Source organism: Chenopodium album, chromosome 10, assembly GCF_948465745.1.
Source record: "Chenopodium album chromosome 10, dcCheAlbu1.1, whole genome shotgun sequence".
NCBI classification, from domain to species: domain Eukaryota; kingdom Viridiplantae; phylum Streptophyta; class Magnoliopsida; order Caryophyllales; family Amaranthaceae; genus Chenopodium; species Chenopodium album.
The window spans coordinates 8476762-8498996 of NC_137843.1; the positions used below are offsets into that span (position 1 = coordinate 8476762).

The 22235-nt window shown below is 36.3% G+C and overlaps 1 protein-coding gene across 1 annotated transcript; it reads right to left on the minus strand.

Moving 5' to 3' along the window:
• Positions 1-14619: 14619 nt before the first annotated feature.
• Positions 14620-21588, minus strand: LOC145563417 (small GTPase LIP1-like). The gene is made up of 7 exons (XM_081623861.1): positions 21042-21588; positions 20066-20157; positions 19834-19975; positions 18310-18614; positions 16818-16871; positions 16586-16716; positions 14620-15021 (listed from the first exon to the last, which is right to left on the minus strand). The coding sequence occupies exons 1-7, from the start codon at positions 21142-21144 to the stop codon at positions 14829-14831; spliced, it is 1020 nt and encodes a 339-aa protein (XP_081479987.1). The 5' UTR covers positions 21145-21588; the 3' UTR covers positions 14620-14828.
• Positions 21589-22235: the final 647 nt, after the last annotated feature.

Genomic DNA, 22235 nt, shown 5'->3' on the forward strand with positions numbered 1-22235 from the left:
TTCATTCCAAATTTGAACCAAACACATGATATTAAATATCAAGTTTCAACCCGATACCACCTTAACCCCATTTCTAATTTCAGAGTCCAGACTCAGACCATCTTGCAAACCAAACGCCCCTATAGGTTTGACTATGAAAAATAATAAATATTTTTAAAAAAAAAAAAAATTATTCAATTTAAATTACAAAATTTGTTGGAGCAATTATATTCTTTCAAGTTAATTTCCACATTAAAGTTATTAAAAAAAAAAAAAAAGTTAATTTCCACAAAAGATCTTAACATCCCAAGTACATACACTACGTAAGCACGTATACTTATAAGATTTCCCTCTTATCTTGATGAACAATTGATATTCCCTTCGTCATCCTATTAACTTTCCATCTCTCTTAAGCACGTATGGACTGGAATTTAAGAGTGTATTGTGGCCTTGTGGGTGACATTTTGTTAGATAACTCGTATAGTCATACAAGTTAATAAGTGGGTATTGTTTATTGTTTTTCAACTAAAGTAAAGAGAAAATGGAGGCCAAAATTTTTTATTTTATTTATTTATATATTTTTACAATGGTCTAAAAAGAAGACTAGCTCCCAATTGACTTAAGATTACAAGGGAAATACTAAACTAATACAAGAACTAAAAAGGAGATTTGGGTTACAGACACTATGAACTGCATGACAAAGTAAATAAGAAGATTGAGAAGTTCCATCGCCGAAATTAGCCATAAGTTGTTTCAAACTTGTTCCCTTGCATTTCTTGATCCTACAAAAACAAAAACTAGGATACTTTTTACCTTTCTTGTTTTTCACCCTTGACCACAGTCCTTCCATGTTTTCTTAGCGTGGTAGAGAACTTAAAAGGTAAGGCGTGGTGGAGAAGACCGCACATGGTCGGGATCAACAGTCATGGGGTCTGCGTCATTAGAACCTACGGACTCCACTTCATCAATGTCAGTGGTGGTCAAAGCTTTCGCATGTATCTCACTCTCCTCCTTGATGTCTGACCCCTCAGCTCGTTGCTATTAGAAGTTAGGTTAGTGGGTGGTTGATCATCTAACTTCTCGACGGCAGCGGTGTTGGGCTTAGCTTAGGAAGACCAACAACATGGTTGGCCACGACGGCATCCAGGGGTCGCTTGGCCTTGTCCCTCTTGTCTTTTCTGTCGCAACTCCTCTTTTTTGGACTCATCATCCTAGTGTACATGAACAGTTTTGTAGTCCTTAGCCTTGTGAAATCCAGCTCTCCCATTATTATAGGTGGTCTTTTCCTTTACTCGTACAGTCATCCATGAAACAACAGAATGTTTGAAGAAACTCAAGGTTTTCCCTTGACAAAGATCCGAATAAGATAGCTCAGAAATTTTAAGGAACTGATTACTTCTCGAACCGTTGAGGAACATATGAAACTTCCCTGATCCCTTGTCCTTAGCTTGTCTAGAATCCTAGTTGATAAGGGGCTAGTAGCATCATCATCATCATCCCCCTTTTCCAAAGGGGTGAAATCATTGGATGTATTGATAAGGCTCTCTACCGTCATCTAATCAGCAGCGTCCATGGTGGGTAAAGCCGTAACATCACTCTAAACATCGTTACTAGGCGACCTATTAGAATCTAGACTGGCAGATGTCTTTCCCTTTTTGTTGAAGATGGTGTCGGGCAAATCGAAACCTTGAACACCCCTTTAGCCCCTAATCTTGCTAGCTTTGCAACTCAACCCCTCTACCTTCTCTATCTAACGAAGGATGTCTTGGTTTTTAGGCTCGGCCTTATCTGCTTTGCCAAGGTCTTCATGGGTCTCTTGAAGTTGATTGAACTTGATTTCGGCTAAAACTCTTCTGTAAAGAGCTTTAGGATTGTTACCATCAAGCTTAATGACTAACGAGCAGAGCTCCTTAGTTTGTTCAAAAATCAAAATCACGGAACTTTAGGGCACAAGCTGTAGGATTTAAATCAAGAGATATGGCAAAGTTCCATAAAAGAACACAATCATCTTCATCTCGTGGCAGATAAAAGCATAGAAGTTTCAGTCCTCTGTCATAATTAGCCCCAGCAAGAACGACTTCGCCTTTCTTGAAGTGGGTATTGCCCTCCTCCTTCAAGACCTTTGATTGCTTGATTAAGGATGTTACGGGGGGTAATTATTTTTAGCAAAGTTGACAATGTTTTCGTTAAAATCGTCGTTTAAGTGGATGTGCATAAGGCCACTAAGTAATTTGCGGTAGTCCATACTAAAACCATGAAAACAGGAAGGAAATTGACTAACAACTTCACGAATGAAGTTACACACTAATAAATAGCCTTTTTTATTACAAAAAAGGATCAAAGATCAAACGGCCAACGAAACTAGTAAACTAAAGGAAAATATCAAATCATACGCCAGCAAAAAGTTTGAAGGTAGAGATATTTATTACTACGTATTATATTTTTTTGGAAAGGATGGAGCACTAAGAAAGTAAGAAGGTAGCAGGAACAAGAACAACTTGAAACCCATGGGAAAGGGAAAAAACTAAGAAAATTGAGATCCTTACTTAAAGAACTTGGGTAAGGAATAAACTCAATTTAAAACCCTGGCTAGAGAAAGAGCTGGAGTAATGGAGAACCAGCATAGCATACGAATCGAAGATCGGGGATCGGTGACGGAAATCTACAACAAACTCGCCCTGGGTAAATGACTTATGAGGCAACCCGACATCCATGGACGGGAAGAAAAGAAGGGTTGGCGCCGGCGACCGAAGAGGAAGGCCGACCCACACCGATCGTCGGCGGCCTTAATAAATTAAACAAAGGGGCTTGATACATGGGGCTGGTTTTGGGATTTTTTCGACATACAAACCAAAAATGAAAATAAACATAAGAGAAAAATCATTTTCTGAAAGATGAGCTTTATTTATTGAAAGCAATAAAAATAAGTTTTTGGGGCTTATCACTTGTAAGTACACCAGTTGAAGTCCCTACAATGATTCACAACTGAGACCAGAGGAAAAGAGATGGTAGTGACAGAGAAAAAAGGAAGGAGATATAAGGGAAACCTAAAAAAAACTAGCAATGGAGGCTAGGAAAACTATCCTAAGTGAAAGACCATGGAGGAAACAAAAAAAAAAAAAACCCTCTCATAGAGAAAACCTGTAGGGAACAGAGTATGTTATCTAATACTCCGTAACATGAGATTATCACTCAGTTGATCTTAAGGCTAAAACCTATGTTGCACAGAATCAGATTTAGGTGTTATGTCTCACAGAGTATCGGAGCCTTCAACACTCTAGATATTATAAAATTTCATATAAGGGCGCTATATATTTGGGTGGCATATTCTGTCAAAGGATCTAAAACTTGACACTTGACTTATAACAGGGCATCGGAGTAACATAGGCTAATTACCTGCATACACACTGCCCTAACCTTTCTCCATCGTCTCTACTCAGGAAACATAAAATTATTCCATAATAAATACTATTAGATAACATATGGTTTATCTTAACACAAAGAAGAAATAATTTAAGATATGCATCCAAAAATCATTCAAAATAATCAGATGTACTCAGAATAGATTATCTTGAGTATCAGTACATGTCATATAACAGCCTATCAGCAGGTTATCAGGTTAGCAAAAATACTAAGCATTTGGATATGGAAGGTTATACAAAGGAGAGACTAAATTAGGACATATCACCCAATATTGATATAATTATTTGTTGAGTGTATTTTGATTTTCATAGTTACTACAAGAGTGATTTGTAAATAGTATTACAACTACATACGTTTACAAGGAGGCAATGGAGCACCACACAGGCCAAAATTTCGCGAAAATGCTGAAGCAGGAATGCTTAAGTTATGAGGAGGTATTTCTCCACTCAGTTGATTCCTTGACACATCAAACACTTGCAACTTCTCCAAATTTAACACCTCCTTCGGAATACTTCCAGTCAATTTATTCCTCGATAGCAAAAGCAATGTTAACCCCTCGGATTTCCCAAGCTCTTGAGGAATTCTTCCTGATAGTCGGTTACTCACCATCTGCAGAACTTGCAGCCCGTACAATTTGCCAATCGATAATGGTATGGTTCCTCCTAGTGGGTTCTTAGACAAGATTAAGGAAGTGATGTACCTCATTGCCGGTTTGTTACCTATGTTTATGTCAAGAGGACCTGAGAACCTATTGCTAGACACGTCGATGGAGGTGTACTCCCATCCTACTTTATTAAAAACTTCATCCAAGGAGCCTGTGAAGTTGTTTGAGTGAAGATCGAGGACTGAGAGTTGATGAAGATTTGAAAATTCAACAGGAATTACAGAGTAAAATCTATTATTAGATAAGTTAAGTGACTCTAGAATACTCATATTTCCTATCCATGAAGGCAACTTCCCAGTGATTTGATTTCTCGATAAATCAAGGTGAGTTATATATGGAGGGGAAGAAATCGCTTGTGGCAACTTCCCTTTGATCCCTGTCCCAGCTAATGTAAGATTATGGATGTTTAACTTGAACAACCAATCTGGTATCTGCTTCAACCCGAGTGGATTGTATGATAAATCGAGAGTGTATACACTTGCATTAGCAAATTGAGGGGGAAGAGGGCCAATGAGTTGATTGTTAGACAACTGCAAAGTATAGAGTTTGAGATTGGCAAAACTCGAAGGGATTTGCCCAACAAATTTGTTGTTTGAAAACAGGACACTAAACAATGTAGTCAGATGCCCCATAGTTGGTGGCAACTTTCCTGAAATCATATTGTTTTCTAAGACAATCATTTGTATTTGGGAGAGATTGCCAATGGAATAAGGTAACACACCCGTCAGTTTATTGTCACCTAAATTTAACATCTGTAATGAAATAAGGCCGCCTATGGATGAAGGAATAGGTCCAGTGAGTCTATTATGGTCGAGGTATAAAGTCTGCAACTTAGAGAGTTTACCTACAGATTTTGGTATGATTCCAGTAATTTTGTTATGGTCAAGAAATAAATCCTGCAACTGAGAAAGTTTACCTACAGAATTTGGTATAAATCCTGAGACTTTGTTATGGTTGAGGAACAATGATTGTAATTTGGAGAGTGTGCCTATGGAATCTGAAATGTTTCCAGTGAGACGATTATATGATAAATCTAAATAGGTGAGATGCCTAAGTTTGCTGATACCACGTGGGATCATACCAGAGAGGTTGTTTTGTTTAAGATAAATCTTTTCAAGTGAAAGTAGATTTGAAATCGAAGATGGTATTGAACCAGTAAATTGATTTCCCTCTAGTTCCAGAGTCAAGAGTGACTTCAAGGACTTGAAAAGAGAGTAGGGTAAGCTACCAGAGAGACTATTATGGCCGAGGTAAAGATATTTTAGCTTATGGAGGTTACTAAGTGAAGAAGGTATTGAACCATTTAGTAGATTGTTGGTTAAACCAAGACTGGTTAAATGGGACAACTTCCCTAGTTCAGGGGGGATTGGACCCACTAACCCACCGAGGTCTGTAAGGTATAGGTCTCGAAGATAGGAAAGATTGCCAAGGAAAGGAGAGAGTGTACCAACCAAGCCGAAGAGGGGATCAACACCACCTTCATCTCGAAAACCAGTTATGGAGATTTGACCAACTCTTCCGTTTGCAGGATCACAACTCACACCTTGCCACTCTGCACAGCAGTTGGTCGTACGGACCCAAGTATCTAGTTTTGACTGTGGGTCATATGTAATCCCACGCTTAAAATGAAGCAACGCCTCTGCATCTATGGCATTACAGGATTCTACCAGTAGAGGGCAGAATATACTGTTAGCCAAGATTATGAGGAGGGCAACTATTGTAAGAGAACTTTTCTTCAAGGTTTCCATTATTGGAGATTTTTAAGACAGAAATTCTGTCAAAAGAAGAACGAGCATGCCTCCCTATATATACCCGCCCAGATGAGGCAGCTCGCTAATACAGTTCTTGTACTCCGTATTATTAATTGCTAATTGTTATCTGGTGAACCAATAATGAATTATTGTTGTACCACTAATCTACAAGTAGTAGAGATTTGTACTATAGTTTTGTGCCGTAACCTTGAAGTCCTCAGTAAGTCTGAAATGATTTAATTGTTTAAATAGGTAATCATGTGCATTGTTTTGTAGTTCAAAGTTAGCATGGCAAGCTGCAATATTTTCGAGTTTTTATATAGCTCCGTCTTAATGTTTGCGTAAATTGATGGTAGATCATTCTGATTCTAACAGGCTTGACAGATTTCAGCTCTTACTAATTATGGATAAACTAAGTGCACTTGTGATTCATTTGGATAATCAAACAACATAGTGGTATTATAAAACAAAATGCTCGACGACTCTCTCTTTCTTTTGCTTTAAGCAGAGACTCAAGGCACCAATTGAAGTCAATTTGAAATACTAGCAGTGCCACAGCACAAGGTAAATGCTAGGAAGAGCAGAGAGCTGATGCAGTAAAACTACGGCAATCAAGTGGCAGATTATATTCATTAGGTTAACGAACATAAATTATATGCATACCTCGAATTCCATGAGAGTTAAGTTGGAACTTACCCCGAATTCCAGGAGTATTTCCCAGTTCCCACGTTCGAATCCTCATCCCTCCTCCATCGGGGCTGCTGACTCTCACGGTAGTCCTGAGATAGGAAGCTATTAGAAATTTAGAATACATGACCATGTGCATTTTCTAGTTTAAAATTCAGTCAAATAGCAAGCTGCAATATATATAGATTTTATACATGTCTGATGTTTATGAATCTAAACATATGCACAAATTGATAACATTTTCTTTTGATAAGGCACGAGTGCAAGACAGACTGTAGCGTTATACAGAGTATTATCTTCAGATAAACTAAGTGCAGTTGTGCTTAAATTGAATAATTAAACCACCAAGCAAAAGTACTGTTGACTTCATAACTAGTCTTCTCGCAACACAATACAAAAACAAGTTGTTAGTCAAACACTGAACCATGATTTTGGGTTTCAAGTGGAAGTTCAATTGTAAAGCGTCTAGGTTACGTTCGATTATAGGCAGATGCCAAAATTCAGAAATTGCGGTAATCAAATGGGCAGATTGTGATATACTTCGTAACATTCTAGCAATAAGGAACTGAATGGAGCTAAAGTGAACTAAATTGAATTGAAATTCCGGAAAACAAGTCCAAATGAACAGAGCCTCGAGTTAAACTGGTTGATTTTAAATGACAAACATAATAAAAAGGGATACACTTGATTCAGGTGAAAGGAGTAAGAGGCTAACATATACTTTTATCTACATCAAAAAGGGATACACTTAGGTAGCTTCAAGTGACAGTTACTTAAGAATAAAGGGACTGATGGAGTATGTCAGTTTGAGAGTGAGAAAAATCTTTTATTGTTGAAGGTTAGCCTGAGCGTTCTAATCACAAACAGAAACACTCTAAATAGCCCATTTGGGATTTCTATCCATAAAAGAAAATCAACAGCCAACAGTTTCCTACTCTTGACAAACAATGATCAAGCTCATGTTTTACGAGTGTTTATTTTATCTCCTTTCCTTTGGCCTTATACACAACTATTGGAAATTCAGAAAACCAAGTCTGAAATGGAAATTTGATAAACAGGGTGTACATAAAAATTAACATACACAGTTACACACTACTACAAATCCAAACGCTTACAAGGAGGGAGCTGGGCAGTGCTAAGATTACGAGAAAATGCAGAAGCTAGCAGGAATACATACTTAATTGTGCTGCGGGTAGGTATTTATTCATAATACTACTACAAGAACAAACATTAACAAGGAGGGAGCGGAGCACCACACAGGCCAGGATTACCCGAAAATGCAGAAGCCGGAAAGCTTGTGTTATGGGGAGGTATTCTTCCACTCAGTCGATTATTTGAGACACTAAACACTTGCAAGAACTCCAAATTCAAAACCTCCTTTGGAATACTTCCTGAAAGTCTATTACTTGACATCTCTAACACTTCCAGGCTTATCAGGTTCCCAAACGATTTTGGTATGGTTCCTCCTAGTGGGTTCTTCGACAGTTTCAAGGAAAGTATGCGAGCAATTGCCGGCTTGTTACCTATGTCTTCATCAAGCGGACCTGTAAACATATTGCTAGACACGTCGAGGTAGAAGTATTCGTCTGCTCTATTAAAAATTTCTCCTAAATAACCAGAGAAGTTGTTTGAGTGAAGATCAAGGTTCGAGAGGATAGGAAGATTTGTGACCTCCTTCGGAATCGTGGAGTAAAATCTGTTACTGGATAAGTTAAGAGACTCTAGAAAATTCATATTCCCTATCCATGATGGCAACTCCCCTGTGATTTCGTTACTCGATAAATCGAGGTGACTGAGATATATGGGGGTAGAAATTGATTGTGGCAACTCACCTTTGATCCCTGTCCCAGCTAATCTAAGATTATCTAAGTTATAATAGTGAAACAACCAATCTGGTATTTTCTTTAACCCTAGTGGATTATACGATAAATCGAGATTGCTGTATAATTTAAAAAATGTTGTGTTAGCAAGCTGAGGAGGTAGTGGACCAATGAGATGATTGTTAGACAGTTGCAAAGAATTGAGTCTGAGATAGCCAAAACTTGGAGGTATATGACCAAAAAACCGGTTATTAGAGAACAAGATATCATACAATGCAGTTAGATAGCCCATAGTTGGTGGCAACTTTCCTGTAATCATATTGTTCTCTAACACAATTCTTTGAATCTTGGTAAGATTGCCTATGCAATAAGGTAACATACCGGTCAATTTATTGTAACTGAAATTTAAAACCTCTAATGAAATAAGGTCACATATCGAAGAAGGAATAGGTCCTGTGAGTTTATTATGGTCAAGGTATAAATTCCGCAATTTGGAGAGTAGACCTACAGATTTTGGTATGATTCCAGTAATTTGGTTATGGTCCAGATGTAAATCTTGCAACACAGAGAGTTTACCTACAGATTTCGGTATGATTCCAGTAATTTTGTTATGGTCCAAATGTAAAACCTGCAACTCAGAGAGTTTAACTACAGAATTTGGTATGGGTCCAGTGAGTTTGTTATGGTTGAGAAATAATGCTTGTAATTTGGAGAGTTTATTACCTATGGAATCTGGTATGCTTCCAGTTATACGATTGTATGACAAATCTATGTAGGTAAGGTTTTTTAGTGTACTAATATCGAGTGGGATCGAACCAGAGAGATTATTTCTTGTAAGATAAATCTTGTCAAGCGAAACCAGATTAGAAATTGAAGATGGTATTGAACCTGAAAATTGGTTTCCCTCCAATTCCAGAGTCAAGAGTGACTTTAAGGAGCGAAAAAGAGAGTAGGGTATGGCACCAGAGAGGCTGTTATTGCCAAGGTAAAGATATTGTAGCTTATGGAGATTACCTAGTGAAGAAGGGATTGAACCATTTAGTTGGTTATTGGTTAGCCCAAGACTGGTTAAATGTGACAACTTCCCTAGTTCGGGAGGAATAGGACCACTTAACCCTGCTTGGTCTTTAAAGCCAAGGTCTTGAAGATAGGTAAGATTGCCAAGGAAAGGGGAGAGTGTACCTACTGAGCCAAAGCTGGGATCAACACCACCTTCATCGCTAAAGCTGAATAGGAAGACTTTGACAACCCTTCCATTAGCGGGATCACAGCTTACACCTTGCCACTCTACACAACAGTCGGTGTTAGGAACCCAAGTATCTAGTTTACGAAAAGGTGCATACGTGATCCCACTTTTGAAATGAAGCAATGCCTCTTCATCTATGGGACTACAGGATTCTACTATCCTTGGAAGACAGAATATACTGATAGTAGCAAAGATTACGAGGAAAATGTGGGTAACTACTGTAAGAGAGTTTTTCTTAAGTGTTTCCATTATTGGTGAATATTGAGTGATTTTTAGTTATTTACTATTATAAGGAGAACAAGAATGCATCTCTTTATATATCCACCCAAATGAGATTACTGGCTAATTAATTATACGTAGAATGAATTAAAATATCTAGTGAATATTGAATTCCTACCATTATTTAACATTGTCATATATTGAATTGGATAGCTTTTCTTCTTTTCATTATCTCTTCTCTTTTCATGCTTTGAAAACTATATGTACTAAACATTTTTTTTTTTTTTAATTGCAACATTTAAAACAATATTTACTATTCAATTATTTGGGGTTGGACTTCTTCCTTCCATTAAATTTACGGATTTTCCAAAACGAGACACTTACATTAATTTGTTCTTGAGCTCAATTTTAACCCTTTAAAACTAAAAGGGCCCCTAAAATCTTGACAAAACATTTTTCGACATACAAATCGATAAAAAAAAATTAAAATTGGATGGCAATTTACAATTTATTAGTACTTTTGGGATGCAATTTGCAAAATATAAACTTTTGATGACGGCATTGACAAATTTTCTTTTAATATACTATTTTGACCATTAATTTTGTATACATTAATTATTAAAAAAAATTAAAATTATAATTTTAAAATATATATTGATATCAATTCAACAATATTTTACATATATTTTTAATTTTTATATTTATATTGTACGTAAAAGGTGTAGTCTAAATTAGCAAATAAATAGTGCTATTGTAAAAGGAGGTAATATATCATTATCCTTGTAACACTAAATAGCCCATTTGGGATTTCTTGGATTCCACAAGAGAGTTCAGTTGGAACATACCTTGAATTCCAGGAGTACTTCCCAAGTTTGAATCCTCATCCCTTCCCCGTCGAGCTGCTGAATCTCACAGTAGTCCTGAGATAAGGAAGCAAGTAAAATGTTAAAATGCATGACCATGTGCATCCTCTAAATTTAAAGTCAGTCAAATGGCAAGCTGCACTATATGTAGATATATTATACATGGATGAAATGAAACGTATTTTCGAATAAACTAATTCCAGTTGTGTTTTAATTTGGATAATCAAACCATAGTAATGGTACTATTAAGCAAAACTACTGTTGACTTCATAACTAGTTTTTTCTCAACACAATACAAAAGCAAGCTGTAAGTTAAACCCGGAACCATGATTTCAGGTTTCAAGTGGAAGTTCAATAGAGCTGATGAAGTGAACTAAACTGAATTGAAATTTAGAAAAATAAGTCTAAATGAAAAGAGGCCTCAAGCTAAACAGGTTAAGTTTAGATAATAAAATTACTTCATAGTGAAAAGGGATACACTTTTCTTGCGAAAGGAATAACAGGCTAACATATACTTCCATCTCCTTTAAGCAAACCATCATATGCTATATAACAGTAAAATAATATAAATACTCTGATAAGAAGAGTGTATATGATACTACAACAATAAACGATTACAAGGGGGTAATGGAGCATCGCATAGGCCAAGATTTCGCGAAAATGAAGAGGCAGGAATGCTAGAGTTATGAGGAGGTATACTTCCACTGAGTTGATTCCTTGAGACATCAAACAATTGCAGCTTCTCCAAATTCAACACCTCCTTTGGAATACTTCCGGTCAACCTATTCCTTGATAGCAAAAGCATCATCAACTCCTTGGCTTTCCCAAGTTCTGGGGGAACTCTTCCTGATAGTCTATTATTCATCATCTCTAATACATGCAGTTGCTTCAGGTTTCCTATCGATTTTGGTATGGTTCCTCCCAGTGGATTCTTCGACAATACCAGGGAAGATATGCGTGCCATTACTGGCTTGGTACCTAAGTTCTCATCGAGTGGACCTGTGAACCTATTGCTTGACACATCAATGGAGGTGTACTCCCAGCCTTCTTTGTTAAAAACTATTCCCAAGGAACCAGAAAAGTTGTTTGAGTGAAGATCAAGGACTGAGAGTTGATGAAGGTTAATGAATTCCACAGGAATTGTAGAGTAAAATCTATTATTAGACAAGTTGAGGGAGCTTAGATAACCCATATTGCCCATCCATGAAGGCAGCTTCCCTGTGATCTGATTACTCGATAAATCAAGGTAAGATATATACTGGAAGGAAGATACTGATTGTGGCAAGTTCCCTTTGATCCCTGTCCCAGCTAATGTCAGATTATTCAATTTTAGCTTGAAAATCCAATTAGGTATTTTCTCCAACCCAAGTGGATTGTAGGACAAATCAAGGTTGTATATGCTTCCATTAGCAAGTTCAGGAGGAAGTGGACCAATGAGCTGATTGTTAGACAATTGCAATGTATAGAGGTTGAGATTTGCAAAACTCGAAGGGATTTGACCGATAAACTGGTTATTTGAAAACAAGACATCAGACAGTGCAGTTAGATGCCCCATAGTTGGTGGCAGCTTCCCTGTAATCATATTGTTCTCTAAGACAATGCTCTGGATTTGGGTAAGATTACCTATGGAATAGGGTAACACACCCATCAGATTATTGTGACCAAAATTCATGAACTGTAAGGAAACAAGGCCACCTATGGAAGAAGGTATAGATCCAGTGAGTCTATTATGGTTGAGGTAAAGATTCTGCAACTGGGAGAGTTTACCTAAAGATCTTGGTATGATACCAGTAATCTTGTTATGGTCCAGGTATAAATTCTGTAATTGGGAGAGCTTACCTACAGAAGTTGGTATGGGTCCAGTGAGGTTATTATGGTCAAGGTATAAGTTCTTTAGATGGCAAAGTTCACCTAAAGAATAAGGTATGATTCCAGTAATTTCATTATGGTTCAGATATAAATCCTGCAGTTGGGAGAGTTTACCTACAGAATTCGGTATGGGTTCAGTAAGGTTGTTATGGTTGAGGAATAATGATTGTAATTTGGAGAGGTTACCTATGGAATCTGGTATACTCCCAGTGATGTAATTATTTGATACATCTATATAGGTGAGGTTCTTTAGTTTGCCAATACTAAGTGGAATCCTACCAGAAAGAAAATTTTTATTAAGATAAAGCCGGTTAAGTGAAACCAGATTTGAAATCGAAGATGGTATCGAGCCAGTTAACTGATTCCCCTCTAGCTCCAAAGTCGAGAGAGACTTCAAGGATTGAAAAAGAGAGCAAGGTATAGTGCCAGAGAGGCTATTATTACCAAGATTGAGAGACTCTAGCTTATGAAGGTTACCAAGTGATTCGGGTATTGAACCATTTAGCCTGTTGTAGGTTAGTGAAAGATGAGTTAAATGAGACAACTTCCCTAGTTCAGGAGGGATTGGACCACTTAACCCAGCTAGAGCATTTAGGTAAAGGCTTTGAAGATAGGTAAGGTTGCCAAGGAAAGGGGAGAGTGTACCTATTACACCAAAATCGCCATCAACACCAAAATCACTATCCACAAAGCCAACTCGGTTGACTCGAGTTACTCTCCCGGTGTCAGGATCACAAATCACTCCTTCCCATGCTGTGCAACAGTCAGTCGTAGAGACCCATGTGCCTAGTCTTTGGAACCAGTCAAACTTTATCCCACTCTTGAATTGAAGCAATGCCTCTTCATCTATAGGATTACAGGATTCTACCAGTAGAGGACAGAATATACTGTTTAAACCCAATATTATGATGAAAATTGGGGTAACTGCTGTTAGATAATTTTTCTTAAGGGTTTCCATTGTCGGAGATAATTCAGTGAGGGTTTACTACTAAAAGAAGAACAAGTATGCATCTCTATATATACCCGTCTAGACAAGAATACAAGATTACTCGAAAATATAATATTTCTTTGTATAATCAACATTATCTGTAATCTGATCTGATGAAGAAGTAGTATAGTACTCCTAGTTGAGAAACAATATAGTTTCTTCCATGGTCTTAAGGCAATTCAGTCAATCTGAAATGCGTGACCATGTGCATCCTCTAAAAATTCAAAGTTAATAAAATCGCAAGCTGCGATATTTCTGGCTGTCTAAGGCTTGACAGATTGCAGCTATTCTTATCTTTGGTTAAGCTAAGTGCACTTGACAAAACTGTATTGACTTTCTCTTTCCTTTTGCTTTGAGCAGACGACAGAGGAGCGGATTGAACGAAGTAAATGCTGAAAACCAGCACAGCCGCAGCACACGGTAAATGCTTGGAAGTAGCGAGAACAGAAGGAAGATGCCAAAGATTGCGGCAATCAAGTGGCAGATAGTGATATTTTATGGATTGACAAAAAGTCAGTTAGTACTATGAGGTTTAAAAGGCTTTAATGCGAAGGGGTAGTCAGGATCAAAGATCCAGACTGTTTGGGGTGACAATCACAGTATTTGTGACTATCAATTCGGGATGGAAGGTGTATTATATTCACGAGACTAGAGAAAAATCCAATATTAACCCCTCTCATATAGAACCTCAAGCCCTGCCCCGAACCCCTTTCCTATAGACGGAAGGTTCTAGCCTAGGAATTCTGTCCTGCACCCTGTAGAATCTCATGCACGAACATGTTAAGATATGGTCTTTCTAGCTCCTAGAAGACCTACTGAAATCTCCCATGCATAATTGCAAATATACTTTGTGATATTTTGGGTTTATGAAATCCACATGAGAGGATGTGGTGTGGCTCGATAAGAGCATACCTCGAATTCCAGGAGTAATTCCCAGGCTTGACTCTTCATCCCGTTCACAGGCTTCTGATTCTCATGGTTCTTCTGAGGTAGGAATGAGTTTACCTTCAAAACATATGTTATTCACATTAGGAATTTTTTTTTTTTTTTTTCGGGGGTGGGAGAGGGGGAATGTTCACTTGTTCAAATAGCAAAAATCACGTTACTCTATTCAGCAAACTGATAATTGAATTATACATTTGATTATTGGTAGCAATATTACAAGCTGAGAGGAGGCCAAAACTTCCAAAAACAAATAATTGGCCAGTTCAACAAGGAACTTGTAGAAAAAATAAAGCACATGACATCAGTTTTTTTTTAAAATATAAAAAAATCACAATATGGTTACCAAACTATTGACTATAAAACGTATATATTCTTCAAACATTAATATCCGTACGTTTTGTTTTAGTATAACTGAGCTCTGAAGCACTGGCCAAGTTATACCGAGGCACATTATTGACTTCCGGGGTCAACATTGGCCGCTGAGGATAGAGCGTGGGTGGAGGAGTAAGGTTGTGTTGAGCGGGCAAGGGAGGAAGCACATTGTACTTGTAAGGATCCCCGCTTAAACTGCAAGAAGAAACAAGTTACTCTATATTGGATCTGGTCAACACAAACACTACATAGAACAAATGCCAAACAAGTTCAAGCTTCAGCATAAAAAATCTATCTAATATTAAAATCCTCTGCTCAAGTAAATATTGTCGTTTTTCTTGAAACCACCAAAATATTATCCAGTTTTCTAGCTGCAAGGATTAAATCATAGTTATATGAAATGCTTCATTCATTAAACATAGCTTCGGCAACAAGTTAGCAATTGTAAATCAGATTGTCAATTTTCCATAAACCATCAAAATAGTATCCAACTTTCTGACTGTAAGGAGTAAATCAAAGTTATATGAAATGCTTCATTTATAATAGCTTCTGCAACAAGTTGGAAATGTGTATCTAACTCTCATCCAATATCAATTTACAATTGATAAAATTCAAGCAAGAGGGGGATTTACCTCCAAAGATTATATTTCATCAACAAAAATCACATTGTTCCACCTCCTTACATTGAAGAACTAAACATGAATTTACTACAATATCCTTCAACAAAGATGTGGCACACCTACCCTCTCCCAAACTTCATTTTGGTAGAGGGCATCTTTGCCAATACTACCTCATTTCTTTAAAAAATAGATAAAAGCCACATTTTTTTTAAAGTAGGTGTGCTCAAAATGAAAATGGAACAATCTTTTAGGAACAACCCAAAAAGGAAAACAAGGCAATCTTTCATAGTCCAAAAGTATGGTTTGGCCATTTATATCATTGGTGGCCTAATAAATGGATGTGAAGATTTTTGGTCATGAGTTTTGTTAACCAACTGTGGGCACTTCTACTGACTGAAGATCGAAACAATTTTAGCTTACATGTTAAAAATCAACAAAAACTCCTTGTATTCTGGGTAAAGGAAATTCCACTTTTAAGGTCACACACTTTGCACATGCTTGATTAGATTTTTGCACTTTATAAGGTATCCTATGTCATATTACATCAACTTCTTAAAAGTCAAATGAACATAAGTCAAATGTCATTAGATTTTTGTACTTTATTAGGTATTCTACGTCATTTTTGCACATTGTAATGAACACATTAATAGCCTGAAATACAGCCTCTAAATTTTCCATTGGCCTTTAGAGATGAAGGTTTATTCTTAGTCAAAATCAAGTGAAGTATGTAAGGAATAGCATTAGAATGTGTCTAGATAGGCTAGGTAATTAAACACTCTCAATTTTTAATTGTTACATATTAACTTTTGCACTAAAAAATCACATCTTTTTAGACAATTTTTTCTAGAAATATTTTTGAAAAAATCAAATGTTATACTTTTGTATAAGATATTATTGGATTTGTCCCAGGTATATTTACAAAATATCAACTTTTGTACAAATTTTTACTTTTAAAAAACAGAGGGAGTTTTCAACTTTAGAGCATAGCAAAAAAAAAAAAAAAATAAGGATTCACTATTGCACTGATCAAATGTCCTAAGAAAGCGAAAGTAAAAATAGAAACAGACTTACAGACTTGATTCAAGTCTGTCAGACAAATTACAGAAAATGATACATAGAGCAGGATGACTAAAAAATACCTTGTACGGCTTACGGATTGATCGTTGCTACTTGTTATTTCATCAGATGATTGAAATGACCTCTGAATTGGTGAAATTGACCATGGATTTGATGGGGGTAATTGATCTGAAAAATATCTCCTTCTTATCAACTGTAGAAACAAATGTTTGACAACGTAAGCAACAGTGTCCAGTGCAGAGATGGGAGAAGTGAGTATACTCTCCAGAAAGCCTACAGAATTTAGAGACAAACCATGCGGAAGAACTTCGTCACAGCTTCTTTATCAAACCTCGCTTCTTTGGCAGCCTGCATAAATAATAAAATGTATTTCAATATGTAACCAACTTATGGGAAGTCACAGGAAGGTAAAGCAAAGAAGTTCAGTAATTTCAACAACTTCTAACAGATCATGCCAAAATATCAGAACCTATTCACTAATTACAATAGTACCCTAACAAAGTAACAAATACAGCTAAAGATTAGCAAAAAATTGACAGTCTAGCAAACTTGTTACAAGACACACACACACACACAAAAAAAAAAAAAAAAAAAAAAAAAAAATGCTGGTTATACCAATTCAGCAGTTAAATCACTACATCATCTAAACCAAAAATAAAAACTTGCAAACCCCTAAATAGCCCATCAAATTTACCTGCACCATAGGATAATAAATCTCATTATGATTTTTAATGGAATTTCAGTACTTTGTTTAATATTAGTTTCCATAAAAGAGGGATGACAGCTACACCCCTCCCCCCTTCCTCCCCCCAAGAAAGCTCTCTATGTCTAAAATACTCCGTAACTAGACTACAAGAGGATCAGAAAGTTAAAATAACTTACAAACCACTCAACTAAAAATGAGAACCTGAAAAGCAAAAACCCCCCCACCTCATTCATCCCCTCCAAAAAATATAAAAAAAATAAGAAATGATTAAAATAATGAAGGCAGCCCATGGAGCCAGACAACCAGTAATATAATTAAGGACATGTGTGGAGACTAATCCAGTGATAACTACATGGAGGCAGACCTTTGTTCCACAAAATCTAGGACTAAGACTTTGTTGAGATTGCATTTAGCTTAGCAAGCAAAGCCAGGATGTTCTGATTATCTAGCCTATGTGAATTAAAATAGGAAATGTGAAGAGGGAATGTCAAAGAAGAAACTGAACAGTCGTTATAAACACTAAGCAAGATTTCGAGGCTTTTCATCTTAAGTTCTGAATTGTTATTGGCTGCTTTATCAACTTGGTCATTGAAATTTCACTATTCAAACTAAACAACTACGAAGTACATGCTAATATTTCTAGCTGAAATGAGGTAGATACAATCATACAACTCATACAATGTCTTGACCTATCCAAGATCTTAGTATCTTCAACTCAAAGTTTTACTGTATGACAAGAAGCTGACTATAATTTGATCGTGTTTTTAAATTTTCAACGACTAATTCTTCTTTATCAAACTTTCAAGTAGATACTAGCCACTAGGCAGCCATTCCTTTAAGAAAGTTGGAAAGATAGTAAGTCAATAATTCAACATATGTTGAACAAAGGGATAGAGATATTATTGAAAGCAATCTTCTAACTAAAGCAAAAAAAATACTACCTCCGATTTTTTTTTAGTTGCAACTTTGGAATATTTTATCTCTCTTAAATAATACCCCAAAGTTGCAACTAAAAAAAATCGGAGGTAGTCTTAAAGGTTGACCTAGAAACTCTAAAGAATTAGGGAAACCAAATCTTACAGCTAACAATGCTCCATTGCCTGGGAAACTCTCAGTCAGTGGCAATTCCTCACTTGGCGGAAGAAGCCCCTGCTTCTCAACCCATTGCCGAGCCACATCCACAAGATTACCACTGCTTCCTTGAGTACCTTCTTTTGCTGCAATATCTGCTTTATTACTGACAACAATGTATGGGACAGGAAGGCCGCCAGGACCTCCAACCCCCATTGGAGCAGAGAACGTCCCAACTGCAGCAATTTCTGCAGCCCACTTATGCAAACTTGTTTTTGTTCTCCGTTGTGAAAGATCATAAACAAAAATGACACCTGCATATAAAGGTTTGACACAGTGAAAGAAGATACCAATAAGTACTACTGGTTTTGGTTCAATAAATCACTATTTTCAGGACAGTTGTCCAATGAAGGGATTCAGAAACTATGTAAGACCTCAATAAGAATGAAGTCCACTTAATATTGCCTTTTTTTTTTAGTCTTCGGATAAAATTTGCTTTATAGACAAAAATCCCAATCTAAGTTTACATCCTTTCTATTATTTGAAAATTTTAAACTCAAACATATTAGACATAGGACTTCGCAAGTTACATTCACCATCCCTCATCAATTACACTATCCCCAAAATTCTTTTTCAATTCAATATCTAGAAAATGACATGGTCCTCGGCTCATGAGACATGACTGTTCTCTACATAGACCATGGCTTGTGATACTGAGGAAACTCATATTTTTGAAATTTTGAAAAAGTATATAAAATGTGCCCTCTATTTGAAATCATAGCCATGTTATCCCAAATTCCTACTCCTCATAATTAAGGACATGACACAATTTTACTGCAAGACCTGTTGTAGTAGTAGGACTAGTCCAACACTCTCCTCATTACTCAGCCTTAGTTTGGGAAAGATAACCACAAACCATTATCATTTGAGAAAAATAATATAACATGCACATTATCAGATATCCGATTAATATAATAAATGTGACTATTATTTCCATGCGGGAGCATCATTGATTAAGCAGAAGCAGAAGTTCGTCTATATTATGTTGCAGCACAAGAACTTACAAGTACATGTTGTAAAGCATTTATTCACTAATTATAACGTACAGATATGTAGCTATTTAAGGTAAAAAGGTTATCTAAATTCGTCAAATTGATACCTAACAAACAGTAACCTCAAGAAGGTATTCTCCTCATACTTAAGGCAGACAGTGATTACAGAAGTTTTAGATTTCATCTTCCACCAATGATATTGAGAGTTACATACAAATTTAAATTTAAGGATCTTCAATGCTCATAAAATCAATGGTGCAATCCATGCCTCAAAAGGCCAAGAACTATATCCTAGCAATAAAATACTTAGGTCTTAACTTTGTTACTTATTTACGCTACAGGTACAATAAACATAAAAGAAAGCACAACCTAAAAGCCACCCTTGCATAAACCACTAGGCCGCTAATTGCCTCTCATGGCCCCATCGACTAAAGAAAATATTTCATCACTAAAATAAAAAAGCATTAGTTAACCATCTTACCATTAATTTGTGTGTAGAAAAGCGATCGACAGTCTTTATATCGCTCATGGCCTGAGATATCCCACAATTCAACAAAAAAATCTCTTTCAGCATCACCTTTAATGCTATTTGAGGAACTACTAGGACTTCCATAAGTAATGTGCTGAAGGCAAAAAAAAGAGTAAAACATCAGCAACTACCTCAGTAATTGTTTCAAATTGCACAACAAATGCACAAGGAAACTTGAAGTAACCTTCACATTAACTGAACATCCTATTGTTCGAGAAGGACGAGTGACTGTAGAACCTTTAGTGATTAATTGTACAAGAGAAGTTTTTCCCACACCTGCCCCAAAAGAAAAAAGAAAAAAAAAATATTTCAATTCAAGAATAAATAAACCAATTTGCAAAGTAGCTCTAGACATTAATACAACTCCACACTACTGCACTAGAATTAAAATTGTTCAAATCAGAAAAAATAATATACTCATATTAAGTACTGCCATAGTGCTGGTGCCACTACAAATTAAGTTAGTCGGCTTTAAAGGCAAGATGGTGCAAGCATTACTCAGATATAGAATTATTACTACATGTATTACAAAACAATAGGAGACATCAGCTTTGTTTGATTTGCAAAGGAGATAAACAGATTGCAACAATTTGATTCCTGGATTCATATGAATTTGTACAGCTTACAACTTACACAACAAAACAATTATGAACAACCAATTGTAACACAAACCCAGAAGGCGATAATAGAGCAACGAAGCCACTATCATCAAAAAAACCTTCCAAACACAAGACCACACATTACTCATGTACCTCACTCAACACTTATTAGAATGCCATAAACATAATGCAATTATTATAAAGCATAAGCAAGTATGCCATAATTTCATCAAAGACTTCTATAATTCAAGTCCTAACCACCCCATTTCCAACCCAACCCTAGTTAGTTAAGTCATCAATCCGGTAGTTCGAAATACCAACAAACTCTAAGATTTTCACCATTCTCATCATCCAGATCATCACAATCAGCTCAAATAACAATTTTAAAATTACAGCAACTATATATGAATCAAACACTCGAATCACAGCACCATTATGATATATAATAATAGGAAGAAAAAAAAAAAAAACACACAGATCATAATCAAATAAAGCATCACATGAAGATCATATCAAATGAAACATCATAAATTGATTATTAATAAATGGAAAAAAGAATACCTGAATCTCCAACTACAAGAACTCGGACCTGCCCACAAAGTGAAAGTGGCCCACCATTTTGCTCCTTGTTATTATCTCTCTCCCTATCCCTCCAGAACAACATCTCACAGAAAAATCTAACAAAAGCCCTTTTGATACTTTTCAATCATACATCAAATTTAGCTCCCATTAAACGCAATGTAGGATTTTTGGTATGACAAAACCCCAAGAACAAATTCCTCTGATTATCGATTAAATGCTTAAAAATCTGGAAAACCAATGAATCCCAGAAAATGAAATTGCATAAACTACTGATGCAATGGTTCAAATTACTTAATACCCACTTCAAGGAATCACTGTGAAAAATGATACAGATCTGGGTAGATGAGAAATTGTGATGAATTTGCGAATAAATAAAAAGTAATGGAGTATTACAACGGTAAACGCCAGCAAAGGGTGGTGGATGGAAGATCAAAACACACACTCAGAAGAAGAGAGAGACAGCGAGGAAGGGCAGAAAAAGGAGAACGTTGGAAACTGAAAAACTGTCTTAGCAATGTGGCGGTGTATGCCACGCTCGCTACTTTTATATTTTTACCTTTTTTTTTTTTTTTTTTTTTTTTTGTGCTGTTGTTGTTTAGAGTCTTGGAGAATCACAATGACAGGCGATGAGAACTCTTGGAATTGGGAGGGACACTCTAATCAGTTGAGTAATTTTCGAACTCATTATTCCTTCAATCCCCTTTTTTTCGTATATGTTTCTATTCGGTTTACTGTTTGGGCTAATTCGGATTTGAGTTTCAGTTTTGGGTAGTCCTTTTTTTTTCAAATTAAATTCACCCTATGGGCTAATCCGAATTTCGGTTTTAGTTTTTGGTAGTTAGGTTTCACTCTCCTTCCAATTGTTGTTAATGAGGATCAAACACACGATTTTTTATACCAAGTGCAGCCCCAATCACCACTCCACCAACAACCAATTGTTTACTCTATTACAAATACAACATTAAAGTCAAATTATAAAACAAAAAATAAAAAAAATAAAAAATAAAAACCATAAAATGTTTTGTTTACTTTTAGTGGGTATGTTTCCATATCTATTAACTAATACTAAAATAGAAGATGCTAACGTCTCCACTATCCACGTGTCGCTCACTTAATAAAAAAATTACCTGCCTAAATGCAATGATGATATCATTTTTTTTTTTTTTTTTTGTA